General features: G+C 40.5%; 3 protein-coding genes across 3 annotated transcripts in view; 2 read left to right on the top strand and 1 right to left on the bottom strand.

The window, feature by feature from the left end:
- Positions 1-2,381, top strand: part of gpat2 (glycerol-3-phosphate acyltransferase 2, mitochondrial) — a 199,229-nt gene extending 196,848 nt beyond the window's left edge. The window contains exon 25 of the mRNA XM_057832037.1: positions 2,277-2,381. Coding sequence (XP_057688020.1) covers positions 2,277-2,284 — 8 coding nt within the window. The 3' untranslated portion in view covers positions 2,285-2,381. The remainder of the gene's footprint in view (positions 1-2,276) is intronic.
- Positions 663-8,214, bottom strand: fahd2a (fumarylacetoacetate hydrolase domain containing 2A). The gene is made up of 3 exons (XM_057832040.1): positions 7,304-8,214; positions 966-1,225; positions 663-888 (listed from the first exon to the last, which is right to left on the bottom strand). Exons 1-3 carry the CDS (start codon positions 7,310-7,312, stop codon positions 663-665), a joined length of 495 nt encoding a protein of 164 aa, XP_057688023.1. The 5' UTR covers positions 7,313-8,214.
- On the top strand, positions 2,287-27,428 carry zgc:152830 (uncharacterized protein LOC767682 homolog). The gene is made up of 16 exons (XM_057832039.1): positions 2,287-2,422; positions 3,147-3,188; positions 3,289-3,379; positions 11,027-11,175; positions 11,233-11,341; positions 19,057-19,184; positions 19,243-19,342; positions 19,598-19,673; positions 19,742-19,827; positions 21,380-21,484; positions 21,589-21,664; positions 23,247-23,365; positions 23,442-23,525; positions 25,192-25,249; positions 26,944-27,125; positions 27,192-27,428. The coding sequence occupies exons 1-16, from the start codon at positions 2,412-2,414 to the stop codon at positions 27,339-27,341; spliced, it is 1,566 nt and encodes a 521-aa protein (XP_057688022.1). The 5' UTR covers positions 2,287-2,411; the 3' UTR covers positions 27,342-27,428.
- The last annotated feature ends 256 nt before the right edge of the window (positions 27,429-27,684 follow it).

The raw sequence follows: 27,684 nt of genomic DNA, 5'->3' as shown, positions 1-27,684 counted from the left end.
AATATGTTTTCTGTGAATTGATAAGCGTCAACAAAAATTTCATTGCTAAATTAGTAAAAAAAAAATTTTTTTAATTTAATTATTAGATTAGTCGACTAATCATAAAAATAGTTGGCTGACTAATCGGGAGAAAATTAGTCGTTTGGGACAGCCCTAGTTGCAATGAAAACACGCACCCACTGCAGCCCTTTGTGGAACAGTTTGCCCACCCATTATAAAGGTTGGCCGGCTAATATATCGGGCTGATATACACTAGTAGACTTTTTTTCCAAGTTCACCCGATATGAGTCAATATAACAGGATAACTTATGTTCACTGTTTGGGTGATGATCTTTGTAAATTGTGATTTGTGCACCCCCTAGTGGCAAGTGTTATAAAAGGAAGCAAAAACATGGAACCTGTAAAATTGACATTTATAGAATGAATGATTTACCTTTCCTAATCATGACTTTCATAAAAGCATATCGGCCTTTGAAAATCCCATATCGGTCGACCTCTAGTATTCGTTGTTATTTGTAGGCGTACGTGCAGTTTTTGATCCAGCCAGTAGTATCTACCAATAAAGTAGTGATTTTGGAGCCTGGCCCTGATCATAATCATTCATGCAGATGGGGAATTATTCCCTAAAAGACACATTTCCGTGCCAGGAGAGGCTTGCTTTCTTAACTCACCTGGCTCTCCGAAGGAAGAACAATGTCATGGAAGGGTCCTGTAATGGCATTGGGGAACTTGTTGAAGATGATGGGCTCCTTAGGGATAGGAGCGTTCTGTTCCAGGCAGTGGTCCCGGTAGTTCAGACCCACACACACCAACTTCTCCGGGGATAAAATGGGAGACAAGAGTCTGACGTCGGAGCGCTTCAGCACGCACTGGCCAGACGAGACTGCCCTGCAGTGAGGACGGAGTAGCTGTCATGTTGAAATAACAATTAATGTTACTTTTAAAAGTCTGCGGCTCAGCGATACCTGCGTGCACGCTCCAGCCCTTCGTCTCCCATCTCCAGAAGCTCTTTCATCGTGCAAGGCACGGAGGGGTCGAACGCCTTCAGGTCAACCACATCGAGGCCTTCGCCCTGTTCCACTCCCACTCTAACACCCCCATCATTGAGGCGATGAAACTGCACCAGACGCATAGGCGCGGCGCTCAAGCCCCTTCTCTGCAGGTTTTCCAACCGTCTGGGGATGAGCAAACTGAGGATGCGGAAAGAACTGAGAGCAACTCTCATCTGTGGGTGACAATAGAAGTGAAAAGGCTGTAAGTAGGATTCTGATGAACCCATTGGCTGCCATTGACATGACTGACAGTTCAAATAGATTTGCAGCCAATGAAATGTAATTGTACAGTAATTGGAATTTCAACTCAGAACCGTGAGACTAATATGCTAACTACTAGTTCACTTTGCTTCTTATATATAATAGATCTAATATTTTATTCAATAAATTAATAGTGTCAGTCATGACATTTTTGTAAATCTCATATTGTAATGACTTCCTGTTACAATTGTTGCAGGCTCTGAACGTGCATTGTGTAAAAACACATCAGTCTCATTATATTCGTATGCACTTGTTTTTACTAAAACACACATTTTATGGAAAATGATTGAGAACAAACTCAAGCGTCTCACTTGTTGATGCAGATAAAACTTCAGTACATAATGTCAAAATAAAATATGCATCGAATAAGCTCAATAGCTACATTGCCTACCTGAAGGTCTAGCAGTATGATCTGCTCTTACATAAATTCGGAGATTCGTTTACAAAAGTCATTTTACCATGTAGTGCCCTTTGTACAGCCACTGGTTAATACTGCACTAGTGTACTTCCTACTCACCTCTGCTTCCCAAACACGACTTTCTCAACTTCCGCTTAGCTTCGGAGGCTAATTTTTCCATTTTGTCGTGTTTCACAAACTTCTTCTCGAGCATGACTAAATAATAAGCATATCATTCGTATGCAGTCATATGCAGTATAATGCATTAAAAACGATGTTTTGTTTTGTTGTTGTTGTTGTTGTTGTTTTTTTTTTTTTAATATTTGGCGCGTCGTTTAAAGAAACACTACAAGTACCATTAGGCATTACAATTTACGCTTCACAGGCATCGGAAATTTCTCATGCAATCAAAATTAATTTGTCTGAAGAGAGAATTTACAGTCTAAAACTTGAGGTTAATGTACACTTAGTTTTGAAGTATGTTCATATTTGAAGATTTATTGGTATATTTGTCGGAACTGGAAGTCGTGTATTTCACAAATTTGCTGATCTCCGATTTTTTACAGACACATGAAGGCAACGTTGCGCCACCCAAGCAGATCATGTGACCAACAGGGAGGCTTCCAACCATTGTCGCCGGTTACCTTCAGTCTTTTTCTACTTTCTGTCAGACAACCGCGGTGTAGGACTAGTCCAGCATAATGTGCACGAGGTGAGAACAGCCTTTATCCACAGTTTAATTTATATACATCGAGCGTGGTCTTTTGTATTATAGGGACTTGTTCTAATAAGTCAAAGCTAAAGATAATTATAATAACAGTTGTGCAGGTCCAAAGTTGTGAATATAGTTTCGGTTATCATTTGTATTCAATAGACTTCACTTTCATTTTTGGTCAACATGACTCACATCCCTACTTTCTTTAGCTTTCCGTTAGCTTTTGTGTTTTGTTAGGGTCCAGCAAATGGCTATTGGACACATTTTCTGAAGCTGACTCGTCTTTAAAAAGTGCATGTCAAGACATTCTCATTGTTAGAGATAAGAATTAGGTGTTTAAAGGTCAAATCGTAATCTCAACACTCATGAACCCTTTGTAAGCCAAGTGACTATTGTTGCTCATTTAAAAAAAACCTGGCGTCAAAATACGTGGACATCACAAAATGTGTCTAAAGTCCCAAAATTTAAGAAAGAAAAAATATGATGGGATACATTTATTTATAAAATGTTAAAACAAATGTATAAAATAAAAATTAATTGGGTTTTCGTAACACTCTAATAACTCTAATAAGTATGTTTTTTTTTTTTTTTAATTTGTATTTAAATGAGGGCGTTTTAAAGGGTTAACCTGCATTGTTTGTCTGAAATCTTTGAATCTAACGTTTCCAGAGTAAAACAGAATTTTTTTTTTTTTGTTAATGTTGTATCGGATTTTCTTTAGCGTGCAGCCCATCGAGTGGACAACTGACCTCAAGGACCAGAAGTGAGTAGTAGAAGAAAAGAAGCACTTCCTCTTTTTTGTTGCGGGTTTGCATGTCATGTCGAGCAAACATTTTGTTGATTCTACACTTTTGCACTTCTAGATTTGATGGCGTGGTCTTGGTGACTCAGAGCTTTGATGATTTGCCGTCTGAGCTTGAGTGTCTGAAAGCCCCCCTGCAGGACTACAACACCGTAAGTTGGCCATCAAAAAGGTGATGCTTTAGTACACCAATGTAACAATGATTTTCAACTATTTCGGAATGACAGCCATTTATATCAATAATTGAATCGGAGCCTCTGAATCGTAATCAAATCGTTAGGTGCCCTAGGATTCCCTCCTCTAGTACCCAGTATTTTCAAAGTCTGTATAAGTATAACACCAATTAACACCATTTATTTCCTTTACCAAAGTATTACAAAGAGTCATTTTCACTCAAGGCACAACTGAAGCTATCAAGTGAGTAATGCATTCTTTTAATTAGTGTTTTTATAAATTTATAAATGAAAAGATGCCAATATGCTTGTGATACACTGAAAATAAAAGTAATCTGCCTACAAATTTCATGTTTGGGGGCTGATATGGGCGTTTCTGCAAGATTGTAGTCTTTCAAATGGCTTGAAAATTCCTCTTGATAGTCACTCATCAAGTAGATGATGTCACAAGCGGAGAAATTTGTGTTGTGCAGCCTATAAATAGGATGACTGGATCAAAAAGTCATAATTATACTACCAAATTTCACCATTTGCCTTGACTTACCATACATGTACTGTGCAAAGACAAGAAGCAAACACTGATACAATGGTACCTCAAGATATTAAAGCTTCGGTACATGAAAAATTCATTGTACGAAAAGTTTTCAAAGCTTTTGTAATGTCATTTTACGGCAAATGATTTATCATATGAAAGGTAATACTGTAAGTACTGTAATAGACAATTCCTGCTTGCAGCAATGCAAGAATATAACTACTGTGTTGTCTATCTTACTATTCTAATATGCGGACGAGGTGTGAAAACCACGCTCAAACGTTTATTGAACAGTTTCGTTTTCACTCTGCCAGATGCGTAGTAAGAGCAAACTGGCATACAGAGATACTGGGGATTTTCCTGGTGGGCCCATGGTCAAATGAGCGGACCCTAAAATTAGCGCACCCGCGTAATCCAAGCTATACGTTAAAGACCAAATGTGAAGTAAGGTTGGCCAACCATGTTTTTGAATAATATCAATGGCTAGACAATTATAAAAATATTTTCGTTATTTTTTTTAACGCAACCCTTCCAGATTCTTTGTTTAACCCCTAGCAATGCCCTTGACAACGAAAATGCTTTTCTTCGTCAATCTTCGGAAATCTTCGGAAATTACGTCACACCGAGAACTGAGAGAGAAGTTCGCCATACACACAGTATTGTTGCATTGCTTCTCGGTAAGATGCCACAGCGGTGTGTGGCGATGTAAGGTTCTCAATATAAAGAAAAGTTTTATGAGTGGCCAAAGGACAGTTGCCTGGCACGGCGAGACTGTTCTCCCTGTATTTTTCAAACACTGAGAGACTAGTCTGGGACCCAGCCCATTAACGGCCTCTCGAGCAAGTACAAAATCAATCGTCAGATCAGATTCGTTTATTTGCATGACGTGTTCTTAACGAGCAACGTCACTCCTCCGTGTCGGAAGTCGTATCCACAACAATACAGATGGCGAACGGGAGAGCCGAGAATATGTTCCAATCCACGGTAAAATCAGTTTTAAATTACCAAAAACACATCGACACAAGTCATTGACAACAGTCTGTCTCGCGCTAGCCATGTTGAATAAACTCCGCTCTCCTCGTATGTTTACTTCCACGTGCAAGTCCCTCGTCGTGTTTCTAACGTTACATCCGCCCGTCGCTGATTGGTCCACTCCACTGTCTGTTTGCTGTGGCTTGCTCCGCCCTGGAAATTTTATCCGCTTAATGGTGGCCAGACTCAATAACTGGAACAGCGGTGAGTCTGGAGTACCAGGCTAAAAGGATAGCAGGGCACGTAAATGGAGATCTTTCGTTCGCACAAAGCGAATGAATTTCACGCCATCATCGAGTCGTGTTCTCTGCTACAAGGACTTTGAAGATGCCTACTTCCTCAACCGGTCTGCTTCAAGGATTTGCAAAAAAAGTAAGTGTGATTTTTGGATAGATGACTGATGACTTTGTCAAAGCAGAGCTGCCAACTGTTGTGGAATGAACAGTAGAAGGTAGCGACGCCAGCCGAAAGGTAACTCGAGGCAAAACACGATCGTGCTGCGGAACGAACAGCAGAAGCCAGCGACGCCAGCCGAAAGCTAACTCATGGCAATCCCCGATCATAGTTGTATTGAGTTCATTTTGGCCACACTTATAAATTCGTCAAAACTTTTCTTTTATCCCAGGCAATAGTAGGTGGTTTATCCACCTGACATCCCTCGGCGAACACCCTCGCCCCCGTCGGAGGGTCCGAAGGCGGAAGTGCTCGCCGAAACATGTCAGGCAAACAAAAGCCAACGTCGCTAGCCTCCACCGCCCACCCCACAACACGATCGGGGATCCATTAAAAAAATCTCTTTTATCCAAGGCAATAGTAGGCGGTTTATCCACCTGACATGCCTCGGCGAACACCCCCGCCCCCGTCAGAGGGTCCGAAGGCAGAGGTGCTCGCCGAAACATGCCAGGCAAACAAAAGCCAATGTCGCTAGCCTCCACCGCCCACTCCACAAAACCATCGGGGGATTCATCAAAACTTTTCTTTTATCCCAGGCAATAGTAGGTGGTTTACCTGACATGCTTCAAATCATAAAAATAACTATATCTTACCAATCTTGTAATCTCGATGGGTCTTGTCTCCATTCCATTTCAGGTAGTCTGGGCACATTGTTTGCATTCTGATAAGCGTCTGGCTAATACATGTACGGTCCAACATAAAATTCCAACCTGCAACTCTTCAAAAACTTGCATCTCCTCACTTGCGCTTGATCTGTTACTTATATCGCTGTTTGAAGCATTGTTTGAAGGGCTTTGTAGGGCGGCCGTATGGAGCGCTCCCATTGCTGTTCTCAGTGTGGCGTATCACTTCCGAGTTCTTCCCCTATCAGGCTCGAACTTCGGAAACGAGATTATTTTGTCAAATATACAACATATAAATTATTTTTTCATGCTTTATTTGTTGGACAATGTTTAATTACTTTAATTGTGACCCTATTTGGCATTTTATGAAATTACTTCACATTTGGTCTTAAAATGCAGCAAGGCAGCTGACTTTCGTGTGCTTGCGTTGTTCCCAACTCTTAAGAACACTCTAAAACAGGGGTCCCCAAACTTTTTCCTGTGGGTGCCACATAACCTTTCCCTTCTCTGATGAGGAGCCGGGGTCAGTTTGTGACAGAAAAAGTGTGACAATTGCAGGAGTGCCTAAATGTAAAAATGTATTGTTTTTCAGAAAGCCACAATCAAATAACCCTTTTTGGATTCTTCACGGAACAAAAGTACATAAAATAATAATATATAATAATAATCATAATAAATAATAATAACTGAAAAAGAGGGTTAATTTGACTGGGGATCCCTCTGTGGGTGTGTGGTATAAAGCCTGTGACGCTATGGAGTTGTGACTCCGATCAGAGAATCAACAAGGGAGGTTCAGGATGTCTTTGTTTCCTTTAATGATGATGAAAGGAGTATGAGATTTATTTTGCTGTTTTTTGGTTTCTGTGAATACAAGATAACCATATAACATGTCAGTAATATATATATAACCTATAAACATATACTGTATTTTAAACATATCTAAATTAACAGGAACAACATTAAATATAATATAAATGATATACACCTGCTTACATAATGCATACAATGCTAATCATTCACAATAATGAGCATACACATTAAGCAGGAAAATAACAATTTAGATAAGTGAATTGGAAACAAACAAAATTCAGCCTCCACCATGTAGCCAAAGGGGCCAACGATTAGCATTAGTGATTAGCGCTAGCGGCTAATGGTTACCACTCGGTGGCTAGCGGTTAGCTCGTGGCGGCTAATGAATACAAGGGACCCTTAGCAGGTAACTCATCTGCCAAACGTGTTTACACACTTCTGCAATATACCCACCTCTCTCATTCACACACAACACTTGGATTTCCATTAAACAGGACGGCAGCTTGAGGAACGAACCGCACGGAAGTGAAAGGAGGAAAAAGTGACTCGTGTACACGGCAGTGAAGGGAAGAGAGACAGTAACACGGGCCAGACCAAATGTGGAGTCGGGCCGCACCCGGCCCGCGGGCAGTAGTTTGGAGACCCCTGCTCTAAAATATATAACGTCACCATTGTCATCATTTAAAAATGAAACAGTCGCGTCATTAGGCATGTGCCGGTTACCGGTTTCACGGTTTACCGTGGTGTGAAAACGTCGCGGTTTCAAAACCACTCAAATTTTCCGTCAGACCGTAGGACGGTATTCGCTATTTTTCTTGTGTCAAAAATGCAGCCAGAAGCGGCTTGGCGCAGCAGCGCTAACCCCCTCCCGTTTGTTGCTGTGTGTGAGAGTGAGCTATCGGCTACACAGCCAGCTAACCCAAAAACAATTACTCCAAACATGAGGCGTACTGTTCTTCAATTTATTGAGCTCTCAAATCGTGGTAAGTTTAATATACAAAATGAATACATTTAAAATGTTGTACAATTAGATTTTTCCATGTGAGTAGCTTCCACAGATTAGCACCATGGAAAAAGTTCGCCAAAAACAAAACACACATTTTCCTTTCAAATTCAATATACAAACTAAGTAAAAGCTTACAAAGATGAATGTTAGCCTAGGCTCAGCTGGGAGAGCAACTTCGTTGAGTGTTACAGCCGCAGAGTGAGAAAAGGAGCTTGAGTCGCTTCAATGAAGGGGAAAAAGTGATATCATCAAAGATCGCTAATTGTGAACGATGATCTTGCCCTAAGCACAAATCCACGTTCGCTGGATCAAGGTGAGGTCTCACTCCCAATGTGTTTTTTTTTACAATATATTCATGTTCCAATTTGCAACTATGGTCTGAAAAAAAAAATCCTTTTCAATGGAAAAAAGTTTTTTTTTTTTTTTTTTTTAACCCATACATCTCAAAATTTTTGGGAGCTATAATTGCAATACCGTGAAACCGCGGTATTTTTGCTCACGGTTATCGTACCGTCAAAATCTCATACCGGCACATGCCTACGCGTCATATTACAGTAAAACAACCCCATCTGCATGTGCATTACATTTGCTGTCAGGTCAGTACAATATTATTCGATTCCCAAGAGTAAAGGGCCGTTATAGTTGATTGTGGGTTACAGTTCTCATTTTTGTTGCACTGGAAATCCACAAATCTGATTAAGCACTGGCTAAGGTTGGTGAATATTAGTAGTGGACCTCTCTGACTACTCCCATACTCAAAACTATGCATCTTTACTGCACTGATATTTGGAAAAATGAACTAAAAGTCCTGCATGTGAACTTTAAATCAGGTTACAGTTCTCATTTATGTGGTACTGTAAACCCACAGTTTTGAATAATCTCTGGCCAAGGTTGGTGACTATTAGTAGTAGACTTCTATGACTACTCCCACTGTACCAATATTTAGAAACCTTTAAACAAAATTATTACATGCATTTTTTTGACCAGGTTACAGTTCTCATTTTTGTGGTACTGTAAATTAGAGCTGTCCCGACTAGTCGACATGGTCGACGTCATCGATGACGTAAATCTGTCGACGAGCACAACATCCCGTCGACGGTTAATGAAGGGTAAAAAAAAATACATGCGTGGAAAGTTCAGAATGTCGGACGCTCTGTATGCAAGCGGGGAAAGCCAAAGCCAAAAAAGCGCACCAGAGTGTCCAAAACATTGACTTATTTCAAAGAAACAAAGGAGGGTACACTCTTGTGTCCTGTCTCTTCAATGCCAAGCTTGGCTGCACGTCAGCCGTGAATAAACATCTAAAGCGCCGTCACCCAGTTTGTAAGTCCATCTAACTAACTAACGACATGTTTCATTGAAGTTGCTAAGCCTGTCACGATATGCAATGAGTCCATTTATCGCATGTCAAATAAAAATGAGGGCGGTAATTTTCACGGCTGCCTTTAATCGCTGCGCAGGTGCGTGCGGGCGTCCATACATTGGTGCGTGTGTGCTGATGGCATGAGACTCCAGTTCCTTTCTCTTATCAACACACTGTAGAATTAAAATTCAGACATACAAAATAAGAAAACACATCTATATTAAACACTGTAACGTTAGCACTGCTACAGTGAGGTGAATGGGGGAAAAAGGCAACTTACTTTAGCCTGCTATAAAACACTGGCAGTCGTCTCGTGAAAGCAAACTTGCGGTTAAAAAGTGACACTTCAAACATGAAAAATCGATGGTTAAAAGCATTTGCAAACGAAAAAAATGACCCAAAAAAATCTATTACTGACACTACATCTACATGCAATGACAAAAAGTGTTTTTTTGCTGAGTGTAAAGCGGAAGTTAGCGGTTTAGCGAACGTACTTCCGGTCAACATTTCAGAATAAAAGCATGTCATGTTCGTCATATAAATAGCGATTTCTGGAGTTAATCCCGCATACTTCAGAATTCAGATTCTACACTAAGAATACCTTTAAAATGACACTCTTTATGAAAAATCTGATTGGCAATGAATAATTATTATGATTATTATAATACTATTATATATAGTACTATACTATAATATTAATGCTAGGAGTTTTTTTAAGAATTGTTTTGAATCATGTTGGAAAGGCGAAGTCAGTGTTCTGAATCTGTTTACATTCCATTCTTTTGCACTAGTTAATTCTATCAGCATTTGAACTCATTGTTTATTTGTGATTTATTATTGTTATGTGTTTATTTGTACTTTAATAAATAATTTAAGTGTTCCGATATGTTTTTGTGAATTGATAAGCGTCGACAAATTTCATTGCTAAATTAGTTTTTAAAAAAAAAAAAAATTTTTTTTTTTTTTTAATTATTATTAGATTAGTCGACTAATCGTAAAAATAGTCGGCTGACTAATCGGGAGAAAAATAGTTGTTTGGGACAGCCCTACTCTAAATCCACAGTTCTTAAGTTCTGGCCAAGGTTGGTGAATATTAGTCGTGGACCTCTGTTGCTGGCTGGATGGCCTCCACCAGCATAGTGTAGTACACTTCCTGGACGTCCCGTGGCCTCATGGGTAATCCCAGTGCATGCTGGGTAATGGAGTTCTCACTCCTAACACCACAAATACTTTGACTATAAATGTAAACAAATGAAAATACAAAACACAGTGTGCTACACAATGCCCATGTATGGAAAAAAAAAAAAGAATAGAAACTTTTTCAAGGTACAAACAGCGAGATGAAATAGCAAGCAATGACTGTTAAACTTAGCTGCTCTTATAGCACTCCCATGTTTGTGATGAGCTTGAGTAGGCATGTGAAAACGTCTGTAGAATAAACCTACAACTAGTTACAATTGCCACATGGGAGAACAAATCATAACAAATACTAAAGACAAGCAGTGTTGTGTTTTCAGTATAGCTTGGAACGAATTTGGCGATTTAAATGTAAAACGTGATAAATTATACAAAAAAAAAAAAAAATCATGATACAAAAGCCACTCGTAACAAATTAATTATGTATCTTGAGGTACCACTGTACTCCCCTTGACGGAATGCTGCAGGCAAGTGCTGAAAATGGTCCCCAACGGGAAAGATTACAAACACCAAATGACAAAAATAAATCTGAATCCCCTTCATAAAATGATCAAAAAGCTTCGACTGCAGCCGTATGAGGTCCAATTGTCCTCTTGAATTGGTCAAACAGGTAGACAGCGGGTTGGGGAAGGAGGTGGTGGTCCTAAAGGTCCCTGGTCTCCCTGGTAACCGGTTGGTGTTTTCTGCTACTGGCCCAGTGAACCGCGACTATGATGATGTCAGACGTTTCAGCGACGCAGCCGTCAACGCCGTCAAAAGGTCAGTGTGGGTTCAGGTTTTTTGAGGAGGGCATTTCTCACATGTGTATCTTTTAAGGGCCTTAAAAGCTGGAATGCAGCGTCCCCTGCTCGTCTGCCCTCCACACAAGGACTACAAGTATAGCTCGCTGGTGGCCACGCTTGGGGCTCTTCATGCGCTATATATGGTAAGAAAAACCCACTGACGGCACATTCTTAATGTTACATTTAGGTGCCTTTCTTCAACTTTTTCGCGATGCACGCCTTGTCAGGGCTAGCCAAATGGGAATGACATTGCCTGGCACGGCCAGACTGTTCTCCATGTAATTTTAAAACACTGTGAGAAGAGTCTGGGACCAAGCTCCTTATTGGCCTCTCGAGCCCGAAAGAAAGTTACCGCGCAATCAGATTCGTTCATTTGCATGACGTGTTCTTAACGGACAATGTCACTCTTGCGCGTCGGAAGTTGTCTCCACAACACCACAGATGGCGAACGGGAGAGCTGAGAATATGTTCCAATCCGCGGTAACTTCAGTTCTAAATGACCAAAACACATCGAGTTGCTAAAACACCAGCAACTGACAGCACTGGAAGCATTTCTTTTAAAAAGAAGATGTGCTTCCTCACGCTAGAGTTTCTTGTCGCTTTCCCAACTTCACATCCGCCCTTCGCTGATTGGTCCACTCCGCTGTCTGCTTTCTGTGGCTTGCCCCACCCTGGGAATTTGATCCGCGGAACGGTCGCCAGACTCTATCGCTGGAATAGCGGTGAGGCTGGAGTTCCAGGCAAGGAATGACAGTCTCCAGCCCAATCTCAAAAACCCTTCAAGTTCAATAAAACCCAGACGACAACCAGTTTTATATAAGATGCTTCCCTTCAAACCTTAAATCTGTATATTGATATTATAAACAGAAAAAACTGAATCAACTGTTGGGAGACACATCGTAGAGGAAACATTTCTGTTTCGCAGATAAGCGTCATGTGTAGTTCTTCTTAAAATAGGTTAAAACTTATTTTATTATTTTCATTTCAATAAATGCAGTAATGTGCAGTACTTACCGCTATATTTAGTCATTGTTTTACGTCAAAATGCATGTTTGTCAATCGAAATCATTGTCAAAGTACAACTTTGACAATATTTTCCAGCGGTAATTTGAAGTGCATTATTGGTAAAATATTTATATTTTAATATATCTATATGAAATATAATATTGGATTTTAATATTTCAAATTTGGATTTGACGTGAGTTAAATTCATGCTTTGTAAGGGTTGAAAATATGTAAATAATAATTCGTGCATGAAAGGCCCATTTTTAGAATTATTTTGTTGAATTGCACCTCCAAATCAGAAATGACACGCAGTTCACAGCTCCACACGCTGAGGGGCGCTAAAATGCCAGATATGTTGCTGTAATAAGAAAGCAATGTAGCTGAACTTCAAGGTTTAGAATAGTTAAGCTGTCAAAATTAATAGTCCTTCTCCAAAAAATTAGCATATTGTGATACAGTTCATTATTTTCTGTAATGTACTGATAAACATTAGACTTTCAAATATTTTAGATTCATTACACAAAACTGAAGAAGTTCAAGCCTTTTATTGTTTTAATATTGATGATTTTGGCAATAAAGTCATGAAAAAGCAAAAATCCCCAAATCCTCAAAAAATAACCATATTTCATCCGACCAATACAAAAAAGTGTTTTTCAATACAAAAAAAGTCAACCTTCAATTATATCAGCTGTGCACTAAATACTTGGTCGGGAATCCTTTTGCAGAAATGACTGCTTCAGTCCGGCGAGGCATGGAGGCAATCAGCCTGTGGCATTGCTGAGGTGTTATGGAGGCCCAGGATGCTTGAATGGCCTTAAGCTCATCCACAGTGTTGGGTCTGGTGTCAACTTTCCCTTCACAATATCCCACAGATTCTCTTTGGGGTTCAGGTCAGGAGAGTTGGCAGGCCAATTGAGCACAGTAATGCCATGGTCAGTAAACTATTTATCAGTGGTTTTGGCACTGTGAGCAGGTGCTGAAAAATGAAATCTTCAGCTCCATAAAGCTTTTCAGCAGATGGATGCATGAAGTGCTCCAAAATCTCCTGATAGCTGGCTGCATTGACCCTGCCCTTGATAAAACACAGTAGACCAACACCAGTAGCTGACATGGCACCCCAGACCATCACGGACACAGACCACTTGACACTGGACTTCTGGCATTTTGGCATTTCCTTCTTCCCAGTCTTCCTTCGAACTCTGGCACCTTGATTTCCAAATGACATGCAAAATTTGCTTTCATCTGAAAAAAGTACTTTGGACCACTGACAAACAGTCCAGTGCTGCTTCTCTGTAGCCCAAGTCAGGCGCTTCTGGCGCTGTTTCACATACGCCTGTGCACGGTGGCTCTGGATGTTTCTACTCCAGACTCAGTCCATTGTTTCTGCAGGTCCCCCAGGTCTGAAATCGGCCCTTCTCCACAATCTTTCTCAGGGTGCGGTCACCTCTTCTGGTTGTGCAGCGTTTCCTGCCACACTTTTTCCTTCTCACATACTTCCCACTGAGGTGCCTTGATACAGCACTCTGGGAACAGCCTATTCACTCAGAAATTTCTTTCTTTGTCTTAGCCTCTTGCTTGAGAGTGAATGATGGCTTTCTGGACAGCAGTCAGGTCGGCAGTCTTGCCCATGATTGCGGTTTTGAGTAATGAACCAGGCTGGGAGTTTTTAAAAGCCTCAGGAACCTTTCGCAGGGTTTTGAGTTAATTCGTTGATTCAGATGTTTAGGTTAGTAGCTTCTTAAGAGTACCTTTTCATGATATGCGACCGGCCAGCTTCTTTTAGATGTTCCAAGGTCAAAACTTAAACAGTGGGGAGACCGATCCTTTGCGGTTGCTGCCCCCAGGCTGTGGAACAGCCTTCCCCCCGAAATCCGCACCACCACGGATGTAGGTGTTTTTAAGTCTCGGCTAAAAACACACCTTTTTAGACTCGCCTTTTACAAAGATTAGGATAGCCTGGTTTTATTAGCTTAAGGGCTTTTTTAATGTTTTTTTTTTTTTTCGATTTTATCGGTTTTATTGTTTTACTTGCTGGAATTTTATTGCGATGCGCTCTTTGTTTTATTTTATTTTGTAAAATGTCATTGTATAATATTTTCCTGCCTTTTATTTATCTTGAGCCATGTTTTGTTGTAAAGCACTTTGGGGGCCTTTCGGGTTTTGTAAAGGGCTATATAAATAAATTTGATTGATTGATTGATTGATATGCAAATTTTTTGAGATAACGGATTTTTGTTTTTTACTTTTTTTGCCAAAATCATCAATATTAAAACAATAAAAGGCTTGAACTACTTCAGTTGTGTGTAATGAATCTAAAGTCTATTAAAGTTTTTTGAGAAGGACTAGTAATCAAAACGTTTCCTTCCAGAACTGCCAGATTTTGTCAAAAGTAGCCCAGTGCAGATTTTTTCCTGCCCCTGGTCTTGGGGAACCGGCCCTATTTGGCAACACTGGCCTCTCTGACCTGCGAGCAGAAAATTAAATTTACCCATTCATATACTAGGGATATAATGATCATATATTTCAGCTTGTGAGTCAGTCCCTAAACTGATACCTCGGAAATGTATTGCAGAAGGAAAAAAAAAACACTTCCAGATGTCTTCAAAGCTACATAAACCAAAACACAAATCCTTTTTCATGCAGCACAGCATAAGATTGCAAACAAATTATGCTAAAATATTTTGTTATACATGAATAGAGAACATGACTGCATATTAATGTGTTTTTAGAAGAACTGTGAAAAAATAAGGCGACATACATGTAAAACGCGATTCATTATACAAAAAAAAATCCTGATGCGAAAGCGAATCTGGAACGAATTAATGTCATATTTTGAAGTACCACTGTATTTTTGTTGTTGTGGATATATACTTCTGGATTATTTTGTCGTTTGATGTCGTTAACTTATACACTGCCATCGACAGTTATAGACATCCAATCCATTTCAACTTCCCAGTCACACTTCATTGGGCGTCTATCTCAATCAATGGCAGCCAAAGAGTTAAAACTTAAAAATAAATACAGTGGTACCTCGACAGACAAATTTAATTCGTTCTAGGACCTGGTTTGTAAGTTGAAATGGCCGTATGTCAAGCGGAATTTCCCATAAGAAAACATTGTATTTCAATTAATTCATTCCACAGCCCAAAAACCTATGCTAAATCCTTCATAATCACTGCAGGTACGATTACAAATAACTAGTGCTGTCAAATTTATCGCGTTAACGGGCGGTAATTATTTTTTTTAATTAACCATGTTAAAATATTTGACGCATTTAACGCATGCGCGGAATGACCCGCTCATGCATTGCCTCAAACAGATTACAATGACGCAATTGAAAGCTAAGAGGCAGAGAAAGGTGACTTGTTTTGGGCTTTTTCTTAACAAAGGTATACCACACGGGACATGCTGGTACTTTGTTTCTTTATTAGCACATTCAGTTTCAACATTAACACAGCTTACGGCTCTTGGCAGGTCGTAACTCTAACTCACTCCTGCATCATGTGAGTAAACAGCATTGGCACTGCGTGCACTTCAAGGTGCCTGGATAATTCCATATCAGAATATTACAAAAGGCGAGTGGACACAAGCGTTCATTGGACCGCGCCTTTTATTGGCAGAAGCGTCGGCAACTCCTTCACAAAAAACATAAGTATCATTTAGTGAAAGCACAACAAAAATAGTATATCTAAAAAAAAATAATGTTCCCAAAAAGAAAAGTGCTTCAATCTGTATTAATGAGGCCCTATTCTCACACAGTTAAACAGTGCGAAGAGAACTGGCATTCCCAATCAAAATAGCTATGCAAAATACTCATAAAAGTTACTCGGACTTTGGTCAAACTCTATTCAAACATTTCGTTTAGTTCAACAAATACACTGGATGGCAATATTTAGTCACAATATACAAACTATCAGAGGTCTCGTACGTTGTGAACCCAGCACTCAAATGACCGTGAAGTACGATGGATGGACCAGTAAACAGGGAACTACAGCGTCAGTCGAGGGACAAAACACACTATTTAGCTTGATTTCTCAGTTAATTTAAAACTCGCTATTGACACCTTGTGGTGTATTTCAATCACTACCTTACGTATGTGACGTCCCGCTCGGCGGCGTCAAGTATGGCGAGCTACTAGTTTATTTTTTTATCTAAAATTTTACAAATTTTATTAAAACGAAAACATCAAGAGGGGTTTTAATATAAAATTAGTATAACTTGTACTAACATTTATCTTTCAAGAACAACAACGCATTCTATCCGTGGATCCCTTTAACAGAAAGAATGTTAATCATGTTAATGGCATCTTGTGGATTTATTGTTACAATAAACAAATACGGTACGTAGGTACAGTATGTTGAATGTATATATCTGTCTTATCTTTCCATTCCAACAATAATTTACAGAAAAATATGACATATTTTAGAGATAGTTTGAATTGTGATTAATTACGAGTAATTAATTTTTAAGCTGTGATTAACTCAATTACAAATTTTAATCGTTTGACAGCCCTACAAATAACAATTACACATAGACATTCACATACACAAATTCATTATGAATACAAATCGGAATCAGCGACTTCCGTACCGATGTTATAACAATAATAATTGTCACCTTAACTCATAAAGACTGGCGAACGGAGGTCGAAGGAGGACCGTCGAGATCGTAGACATGTTCCGGCCGTATTGTCGAGCCATTTCACTGACGCGCACACCACGCTTTTATTTTTCTATAATTTCCATCTTAATGTAACGTAACGTAACGTAAGTTTTTCCTTGTTTCACCACCTGCACTAACCTTCTTGGGACCGATGTTGATTTCCCTTACAAGAAAATTTGCCGAGCGTCCGTCTTGCGGGAAAACAATGAAATTGCGATGCTGTCATAAATCGTCGCATTTCGAGCATGTCGTCATATGTCAAGGAACATGACGAAACAAAATTTTACGTCGGATGTCGAAAGGATTGTATGTCTTTGTATGTAGATGTACCACTGGGTGTGGGAACCTCTTGGTACCTCACAATACGATACGATTTGCGATACAAAGCTCACGATAGCGATGATCTGACGATATAGCGATACAACGATTTTCGATACATTGGCCAGGAAATCATCTTGAATATTCTACAAAAAACTAATAAACAGAAAAACAAGCTTCTGCTGTGAATTGGAATGAGTTTATCACTAGTAGACGTCCAATCCATTTGAACTAGGAGGGTGGCAGCGAATGAATGAATCATTCGCTGCCATCCCTTCCACTTCAAACGGATTGAACGTCTATGGCCGTCAGTGGCAGCCAATTCCAGGCAATGAGTAATTTTGGGCCATTTAAGGTCATTTACCTGTTGATTTTCAGTTACTTCCTGTTGATTTTGGGGTATTTTATGGGTCCCTTGCTGTTTATTTTGCGTTATAGAGCAGGAAATGACCTAGAAATCACCCAGATAAATAGGCAGTGACTCAAACTCAACAGGAAGCGACCTGTAAATGCCCTAAAATGAAAAGCTAGTGACCTATAAATGCCCCGAAAATCAGACCGAATGACTGAATGCTTTGGTTTTGAATGAACAAACGTTCCCAGTCTAAATGGATTGGGCGCCGAGCACCGTCAATGGCAGCCTTTTTTTTTTTTTTTTTTTTTTTTTGATTGACACCTTTTTAAAACGATATTTCGATTCTTAACAGGAGCATATCGATAACCTTTTGGGATACAAAGTATCGCGATATATCACCATTTCGATATTTTGTCACACCTCTATGTACCACCGTACATTTTAAACACGTGACATTTTACACCCGATTCCGATCCTCTAAAATTGAGGTGATCTGATGGAGGACACATACCTATTACTAGAGCTGGGAATCTTTGGGCACCTAACGATTCGATTACGATTACGATTCAGAGGCTCTGATTCGATTATAAAACGATTATTGATGCACCCCCCTCCTGTTTTTTTTTTTTTTTTTTTTAAAGTTTTGTACATTAGTTCCAAAATTGTTCAAAAATCCTCTCAGGCTAAACCAAACTATTTCAGTATCAAGTTCGCATATAGCAGTAAACAAATATACAAAAATAACATTAAATAAAAAAACTCCAGTTCCCATTCTGTATCAGCAGCTTTAAACTACATTCAATTAATTTAATGTTGTGAATCAACTGTTAAAGTTGTTAAAATTGCTCCCGTTATTCCATTATTTCCCTTTTGTCTACTTTCGACATATGAAAGTTTTAAAACTATTTTAAAGATAGATTCAAGTCAATATTTTACCGATTTAGGAGTATTTTAGATAAAAAGTTAATTAGGTTTGCTTGGAAGGTTCGCTACAACAGCCTTGCAGGGAAGTGTACTGCTTTAAGATGGCGGCCGTTTACTAACGCCAGCATCTAGCTTTTTGTAGATATGCTGCTTACGCTACCGAATCTATAATGCATCTAGTCGTATATAAATGATATCTACCGTAACATTATGTGCCTGTACTTTGTAGCAGCTTTTCAGCAGCAGTCAGGTATGTTGTTGTGTTTTTTTATCTCGTGGCATGAGTTGAGCTAGAGCCGTGAGTTGAGCATTGGCATTACCTGAGGGGCCGGGTAATGAGAAGCATGATGTTTAGCTACTCTCGCTCCGTTCCGTCCCGAAGACCGCGCGGCGTGCTGAGTGTGTTGTACTTCCGCTTTACTTGGCATATTTCAATAATCGGAATTTGGATGTTTGTGAATCGTTCTCGAATCTTCCACGGCCGAATCGCGAATAATCTAAGAATCGGAAATTTTGCACACCTCTACCTATTACTACAGAAAAGTACTTACTTACTTAAGTGTGTGTTTTGTTTGTGTGTTTGCTCCCTAACAGCCTCTGGAAGTCAGGGAAGCAAACATAATATCATCCAAATACAAGGTGTGCGTGCTGGGTCTCTGGGTTGCTCAGAAGAACCAGGGACAAACGCTGGTGGATCTGGCTGGCGCTCTGGAAAGCGGAAGGTACAAAGCGTTTAATCCTCTCGCATTCAAAGCTTCACTCGGAAGTCTCTTTCCTCAGGCTGGCGTGCCGTGACATCGGCGGCTCCGATCCCGAGCGAATGGCCGCTCCTCGCGTGGCCGAGTATGTCGTGGAACTCTTTAAGAACAGCCCTGTGCAGGTATGATGCCCAGGCCTCCTCCTGTTTTTGTTTATAATATTAACCCTTTGAGTGCTGCTAATTTACGACTACGTAGGGGAAATTCCCTACCACCACCAACATAGTGCTATGTTTTGGTGTAACCAGCTGACGTACATTTGTCGCTTGACCTATTTCACGTCTGCCACCCCATGACTGAATAATTAATGCGATCATATAGAAAATGATGGAGGAAAAAGTTTGCAACCAATTGGATATACTGATTTTCCAATTTAGGCAGAGGTGATAAGTGATGTGAAGCTTCTGGAGAGGGAGTACCCCTGCCTGGCTGCTGTCAACCGCTGTGCCAACAGTAAGGTGTCATCTTGCTGTTAGCATGCTCACTTGTCGACCATCCTTTAACGGTTCCGTCACATACAGGCGTACCCCGTCACCAGGCCCGAGTGATCAAGTTGGAGTACTGTGGTGAGGGACCCATCCACAAGACGCTCATGTTAGTGGGAAAGGTAAGAGGGGAACACGCATTCATTTCTCATTTTGATATTTATCTCCAACTCATTAAAAATGTACGTCTAAACCCATCATGTAAAACAAAAAGATATTTTTTTCACATAATAATTTAGCAGTGTTCACACCTATAGACAATTAAAACATGAAATTGAATGAGAGTACATGTAAACATGCACAAAAAGGCCAAACCCAGGATTTAAATCCTCAATCTTTTATCAGTCCATGCACAGATTAAAAAATAGCAAATTTCAGTGAATCATGACCTAAAACAGGCATTCATTTATTACAACAAACGAAGAAAAAGGGTTTTCGGCAATTTTAAGTGGTCACTAAATTTGTTTTAAATACAGTGGTTCTTAACCTGGGGTCGGTGAGTAGGTCTAATGTGTTCTTCTAAAGATCAGACACGCAGGGTGCTATTTTTATACGCGGACTAAATCTGGGCAAAGTGGCGTTTTAGACCAGGTTTTGAACTAGTTTGCCCCCAATTTACAGGCTTTATTCCATTTCTTTCAACTGTTAGTTCACTATCTGATGGGAGGAGAAACTGGTTTGCTCAGTGTAACCATGACAGAAACTACATACGTACATGGTCAAGGTTAATGCAACCAAACAGGCTGAATGTTTAACATTATGAGATTTATTCTTGCAAATTTGAATGGAAAAACTAAAGATATGAGCACTGGGCCAGTATTGGCCATGTGTAAACATGAAACTTCTCCAGGCCAACTACCCGTTTAAAAACATGCTGTCAAAATGAGAAGAAATCTGAACTGGAATATGCTTGGATATTAGCTTGCGAGCTTTGCTAAAACGGTTTTCAATTTGGAAAAATTGCTTTATAATCAATTTCCAAATGGTTCGGTAAATGCACATGTGAAACCCGTGGGGTTTGGTACTTTTAGTAAGGTAAGGAACCAATGCTCATAAGGAATGGTCCCCAACCTTTTTTGCACCAGGGACCAGTGTGATGTGGGCCTTTTTTTCCACAGACTGGCAATGTGTGGCAGAAAATTACAATAAATGTAAAATAACACAGCTTGGCTCAAAACGAACATTAAGTGCAGGGAAAATGTAACTCACCATATACTAAATCTACCTTTTTTTAACAGCGGCTTTTCCTAAAACTTGACAGCAAATATCCTTGGTCACAGGCATAATGAGTTCTTCTCCAATTGTGAAAGGTTTCTTGGCTTTAGCAATATGGTTTGCCACGAGGTGTGAAAAAAAAGCTGTTCAAAGACATCTGCGCCCACAGAACGCAGTAAACAGCAGTTAATATTACTGTTTACATTGACTGGTGCAGGGCAGCTGTAGGTGAGCAAACACCTCAGTAATGCCGGCCATCCACTAGATGGCAACGTACACAAATCTCTACTCGGATTTGGCAACAGCGTAGACGAGCATATTGATGTGTCGAGAAGCACAGGCCAGATTGCGGTCGGTAACAAATGATTCATTATTTTTCTGCGGCCCGGTAGCAAATGCGCCACAGACCGGTAGTTGGGGATCATTGCCCTAAAGTGACTAAAAAGTGTCTGTGTGCAGGGCATCACCTACGACACAGGCGGAGCTGACATAAAGGCTGGTGGTTTCATGGCTGGGATGCACAGAGATAAGTGCGGCGCTGCCGCTGTTGCAGGTTTCTTCCAGGTGAGCCGAAGCAGCGCCCTCGACATAATGTCAGGGCTTTGCAGGCTGATACCTAATTTTTTTTTTTTTTTTTTTTTACTGACCACTACAATTTCCAATTTCAGATTTTGGCTAAGATGAAGCCCAAAAACCTGAAAGTTCTTGGTGCCATGGCTATGGTGCGCAACAGCGTCGGTTCAGGTCGGTGCCTTTTTAAGGATAGTCCTGAATGAAATTAACCCTTGATTAGGCATACAGACTGCTTTGGTTATATATACTAGTCCTTCTAAAAAAATTAGCATATTGTGATATAGTTCATTATTTTCTGTAATGTACTGATAAACATTAGACTTTCATATATTTTAGATTCATTACTCACAACTGAAATAGTTCAAGCCTTTTATTGTTTTAATATTGATGATTTAGGCAAAAAAAAGTCAAGAAAAACCAAAAATCCCTATCTAAAAATAGCATATTTCATCCGACCAATACAAAAAAGTGTTTTTAATACCAAAAAAAGTCAAATCTTCAATTTATTATATCAGCTATGCACTCAATACTTGGTCGCGAATCCTTTTGCAGAAATGACTGCTTCAGTGCGGCGTGGCATGGAGGCAATCAGCCTGTTGCACTGCTGAGGTGCTACGGAGGCCCAGGATGGTTCGATAGCAGTCTTAAGCTCACCCACAGTGTTGGGTCTGGTTTCTGTCCCTCAACTTCCTCTTCACAATATCCCACAGATTCTCTATGGGGGTCAGGTCAGGAGAGTTGGCAGGCCAATTTAGCACAGTAATGCCATGGTCAGTAAACCATTTACCAGTGGTTTTGGCACTGTGAGCAGGTGCCAGGTCGTGCTGAAAAATGAAATCTTCATCTCCATTAAAGCTTTTCGGCAGATGGAAGCATGAAGTGCTCCAAAATCTCCTGATAGCTAGCTGCATCGATCCTGCTCTTGATAAAACACAGTAGACCAACACCAGCAGCTAACATGGCACCCCAGACCATCACTGACTGTGGGTACTTGACACTGGACTTTTGGCATTTTCCTTCTCCCCAGTGTTCCTCTAAACTTGCACCTTGATTTCCGAATGACATGCAAAATTTGCTTTGCACTGAGCAGCAGTCCAGTGCTGCTTCTCTGTAGCCCAGGTCAGGCGCTTCTGCAGCTGTTTCAGGTTCAAAAGTGGCTTGACCTGGGGAATGCGAACCTGTAGCCCATTTTCAGCACACGCCTGTGCACGGTGGCTCTGGATGTTTCTACTCCAAACTCAGTCCACCGTTTCTGCAGGTCCCCCAAGGTCTGGAATCGGCCCTTCTCCACAATCTTTCTCAGGGTGCGGTCACCTCTTCTGGTTGTGCAGTGTTTCCTGCCACACTTTTCCTTCCCACAGAGGTGCCTTGATACAGCACTCTGGGAACAGCCTATTCGCTCAGAAATTTCTGTGTCGTAGCGTCTTGCTTTAGGGTGTCAATGATGGCCTTCTGCACAGCAGTCATATCACTGCTGCATAGCATATCACTCCATAGTATTTAACTCATTGCCTGCCATTGACAACAGTAGATTTCAAATTAATTTAAACTGGGAGGACGAGACATCCAACCCATATTGACTGGCGATCATTTGCTGTCAGCCTTTCCCAGTTAAAATGGATCGGACGTCAGTGGCAGCCCATTATTTAAATGAGTGCGGTATAAGAGTAAAAAAAAAAAAAAGAAACTCTAGATAGCGTGCAACAATGTGTTGTGATTTCTTGTGAAATAAAAGTGTGCGTTTGTGTTATAGACTGCTACGTGGCAGACGAGCTGGTGCTGTCCCGTGCGGGCCGCAGAGTCCGAGTGGGCAACACGGATGCTGAGGGGCGAATGGTGATGGTGGACCTGCTTTGTGAAATGAGAGAGAAGGTCAGAGTGACTCTCAGGCGTTGACTGTTTCCATCTTGCACATGATCAACATGCATTTTGCTTCATCTTACAACAGGCGCTGAATGAGACTTCCCCTCACTTGTTTACGATTGCGACTCTGACAGGCCACGCCATCAGAGCAATGGGACCTAACTACTCTGTGAGTGCGAACATCAATATTGGATCCTGTATATATATATTTTTTAATCCCACATATTTGTATTTCCATATTGTTTGCCTTATTCACTATGTGTCTGTCACCTGTGACTCTATTTGGATAAGATATGAATCGGAGCTTTCCTTAATTTCGAAAGGCCATCGTCGGCAGTTAAAATTGTGGCCTCAGGTAGTGCAGCTACATGGGGAATTCCCATTTTGGTGTGAGCAACACGGGTGCTCCTAAAGGGTTAACTTGTGTGTTGGCATCAGCCTGTCTATTCGCATATGGAATAAGAAAAAGAATGATTTGAAAGGTTAGAACCAGAGATGGATAGTACCACGTTACATTTACTCTTATGTTTACTTGAGGAACTTTTAGATGTGCTTCTAAGAGTAGTTTTACCACGCCATTCTTTTTTTAACTTAAGTATATATGTGAAAAAGAAACGCTACTAAGGCCCCGGTTTTACAACAGGCACGTCGGCTTTGCCAACATGTCAACTCACCGCTGACACTTGCCCCCAATTTCATCAGGATGCGTTTTACGAGCAGAGCGTATGTGGAGCGGCTCAATCAATTCACACAAGGATTGCAAGGTTGGGCGGGAGTCCGAAAGTAGCGGGTATTTAAAGATAACAGAAACAACTGTTTGCCAGAGATGCCAACTGTGGCTCTAGCAGACATGGCAACATTAAATACGACTCCATTCTGGCCCCACTAATCAGACCTAACAATATAGTCAAGTGACCACACACTACTGCAGTCGGAATTCCTATGATGACGCTAGCCTATTAAAATACAGGGTGACCCAAAAAAAAGTTTACACTGCCATAATACAACTTAAATGCCATGTTTATTCATCTTTGAATTAGAATTTAATCACAAATTATACATTATTGTAAAGAACATGTACAGTACGCTCTATTTTTCAATGTGTCCTCCCTTAAGTGTCACAACAGCCTCCAGGCGCCTGCGGAACGCTTCTTTATGTAGGATGCTGTCATCTTTTCCCAAGATCTAACAATGGACCTCTCCAAGGCTGCCACAGAAGTTTGTGGCTTCTTACAGGCACTGTCCTCCACAGTTGCCCATATGCTATAATCCAGGGGATTGAGATCTGGACTCTGGGTGGCCACATATCACCTTGTCAATCAATTTTTTGGTCCGCACAGATCGGGTTTTCCAGACCCAGGTTTTCGTGAGGCTGTTCCAGTATCTTTCAGCTTCTTTTTAACTTTGTAGACTGCACATCTGGATATTCTTAGATTTGCTGCAATCTCAGTAGGTGTCAGACCGGCACGCAGCAATTCAGGTACAGCTAAAGTTTTCTTCATTTTCAGCAGAAGCACAGGAATTGTAGAGACGAGAGATTACCAGCTGCATTGAGTGACCTTAATGAATCACTTGACAACCTATTTAGATATGTTTCAGTGGCTTTTAAACAAGCAGTCAACTGAGTGTAAACTTTTTTTTGGGTCACCCTGTATTTGACAAATACAAGCAGTCAAGGTGACTCGCAAGCGTGCGTTTCAAGCTCTCTTCCCGTTTTCATTTAGCACTGATAAACCACAGAAAACCGGAGATATGATCATTTTATTTTCATGTTTGGGCTACTATGTGGCTTTGAAATTGTACTTTTTGAGGTTTCCGTCATTGAATTTCTGCAGATCATCATGGATAACGGACCCGCTCATCAAGGAGGCAATGCAGCTAAATGGCAGAAAGGTGAGACCGCAAATCCCGAATTGCAAATATGCAGTACACCACTTTACAGGGGGTCCCGGGGTTACGTTGTCCTACGATGTATCGACTTTACGGCGACCGTGCTTCATCTATCATTTAGTCTCCAGCACCATTGTTTCTGCTTGGCTAGTCCATAGTGCTTGTCTGTGTTTGTGTGCTGGGAGGATTTAGCCTTTTTTTCCAAACCTTTTTTCACATGATGGCCCATAGAATAAAGCTGGATCTGCTGGCCCCAGACGTGGATAGTATCGTGTTACGTTTACTCTGTTACATTTACTTGAGAAGTTTTAGAGAAAAATGTACTTTTAAGAGTAGTTTAACCACACTATACTTCTTACGATACACTACTCCTACTCCTCAACTTTGTTTACACTAAAGTTGTTACATTTTTCCTCTTTATTGTACGTATTAGATTTGACTTTAGTTTTGCCTGAGATGTGGCTCTACCAGTTTCACCAATGTACCATAATGTCAAAACAATAATCACATGACTCCATTATACCAATCAAACGTAACAATACAGACCAGACGCAGGGAGGTTTGTAGTCAGAAGTTATACGTCACGTCGCCTGTTAACTCACATGGCGTCTTTAAACCGCCGTAAAAATGAAACTATTGAAACTATTTTACACAAAGTCAACAATACTCGAAAGCAATTTATTTGACACTTAAAGATTTGTTTTCAATTCATTATGGGAAATATGTTTTTTCTTCACGAGAGGGCACGCTTGCTCTTTGGACGGGTAATGTTTCTTATTTCTAGTTGGAATTTGATGATTTTAATTTATTTGGCCTTATATGGTCATGCAATGGGTTATGGTAGATTATAATAATAACAGTTCGTATAGATGAAGATGTGCTGAGAAAAACACCATTGCTTAAAAAAATATCACATTGTAAGCAATTACTCAGTTCCTCATTACTTGAGTAATCTTTTTACCAGATACTTTTTTACTTGAGTACATTTTTTGGATGGCTACTTTTAAGTGAGTAATATTATTTTGAAGTAACGCTACTCTTACTTGGTAAAATTATTGGCTACTTTACCCAGCAAAAACTAAGCAATTAGCATTGAAACGAAACTTAACATCATAAAACATTCGAATAAAGTAGACACCAACGAACATTGGTAAAGATATGCTGCGTTCAGACCAAAGGTAAATCGTCACACAAAAATTCCTCGCTCACCGCCAAAAGCGTTTTTGCGTTCGCATTTGAACTTACCGAAACAAAACAACTTCCAATTCACGTTAGGTAAAACTTACGACAGTAATGTTACAAATCGGGCTGTGTTTATGCTTCAGGTTGGTATGTTGATGTGCTAAGTGTTGTGTTTTCTGGGCTGTCCCTAAACGCACTTGGACTCAGAGAGGGAGGGGTGGTTGAGTGGGCTGTTAAGGTTTTATTTTGTTGGCGTCTTATTCCGTGCTTTCGGTTGGAAATGAACCATTGAAAAACCCAACATTACATCTATCTCTCAGCAGTAATGATTAGTACAGCATCTTATAGTAGTATTTTTGCGGAAATCTGAGTTACGTCATTAGCATAGAAACAGAACTCAGGCACAACTCGAGTACTCTCTATTTCCAAAACTCTGTAGCTTCAATTTTAGCATAATCATTTCAGCCCTTTGTCAACAATTGATTAACTTGTGTTCTCGGCCCATGGTCACATAGCTGGGGAGGCACTGGGCGACCTCTTTGAAGTTTCCAGCATCAGGCGAGAGGACTACGAGTTCCACGAGGGCAAATCCGAGTATGAGGATATCCTCCAGTGCAACAACCTGCCGTCTTCGGCGACCCCTCGAGGACATCAGACCCCAGCGGCCTTTCTCATCATGGCTTCGGGCTTACATAAGGTGATCTTGCAATGATTTCTAAAAGTTGCCTTTAAAGTGATGAACGTTACCTTCATCCTGATGCAGCACGGAGTGGATTCTGAGGCGCCTCTGCCGTACTCCCACATTGACATTGCGGGCTCCAGCGGCCCCTTCCCGGGTGTGCCAACAGGCGCGCCGATCCTCGCCATGGCGACCAACTACTTCCTATCTGAACTGGCTGACAAGCACAACTGACCTCTAGTGGTAAAAAACTACCCCGGGGAGAAAAATCACTATTCAAACTGTACAAGCATATCTGTCAATAAACCAAGTGATCACTGATGATTTGTCAGTTCAATTGCTACACTGAAGATTATTTGAGAGAGACACCCATTTTATCTGCGACCCAGTTGTGAAAAATAATGATTATATATTCAGTGAACGTCACTGTCGCGAAGAATATTTTAACAATAGGTAGTTGAGGGTAGATGCCAAGAAGTCATTTCACTGAAATGAACAAATATTTGAAATAATTAAACCTATAAAAGACCTGGCCTGAATACCATGATTCTCAACCAAGGGAAATTTCCCAAATATT

The sequence above is a fragment of the Corythoichthys intestinalis genome, chromosome 3 (assembly GCF_030265065.1).
Source record: "Corythoichthys intestinalis isolate RoL2023-P3 chromosome 3, ASM3026506v1, whole genome shotgun sequence".
Classification (NCBI taxonomy): Eukaryota; Metazoa; Chordata; class Actinopteri; order Syngnathiformes; family Syngnathidae; genus Corythoichthys; species Corythoichthys intestinalis.
Note: the sequence above shows the minus strand (reverse complement) of the source record. Positions and strands in the feature narration are given on the sequence as shown.

Excerpts from the sequence above, each read along its gene's own strand:
- zgc:152830 (XM_057832039.1), top strand. Across the intron at positions 25,250-26,943 it reads TGCAGCTAAATGGCAGAAAG|CTGGGGAGGCACTGGGCGAC; the intron begins GTGAGACCGCAA and ends ATGGTCACATAG. Across the intron at positions 27,126-27,191 it reads TGGCTTCGGGCTTACATAAG|CACGGAGTGGATTCTGAGGC; the intron begins GTGATCTTGCAA and ends ATCCTGATGCAG.
- fahd2a (XM_057832040.1), bottom strand. Across the intron at positions 889-965 it reads GGGCTGGAGCGTGCACGCAG|GGCAGTCTCGTCTGGCCAGT; the intron begins GTATCGCTGAGC and ends TCCTCACTGCAG.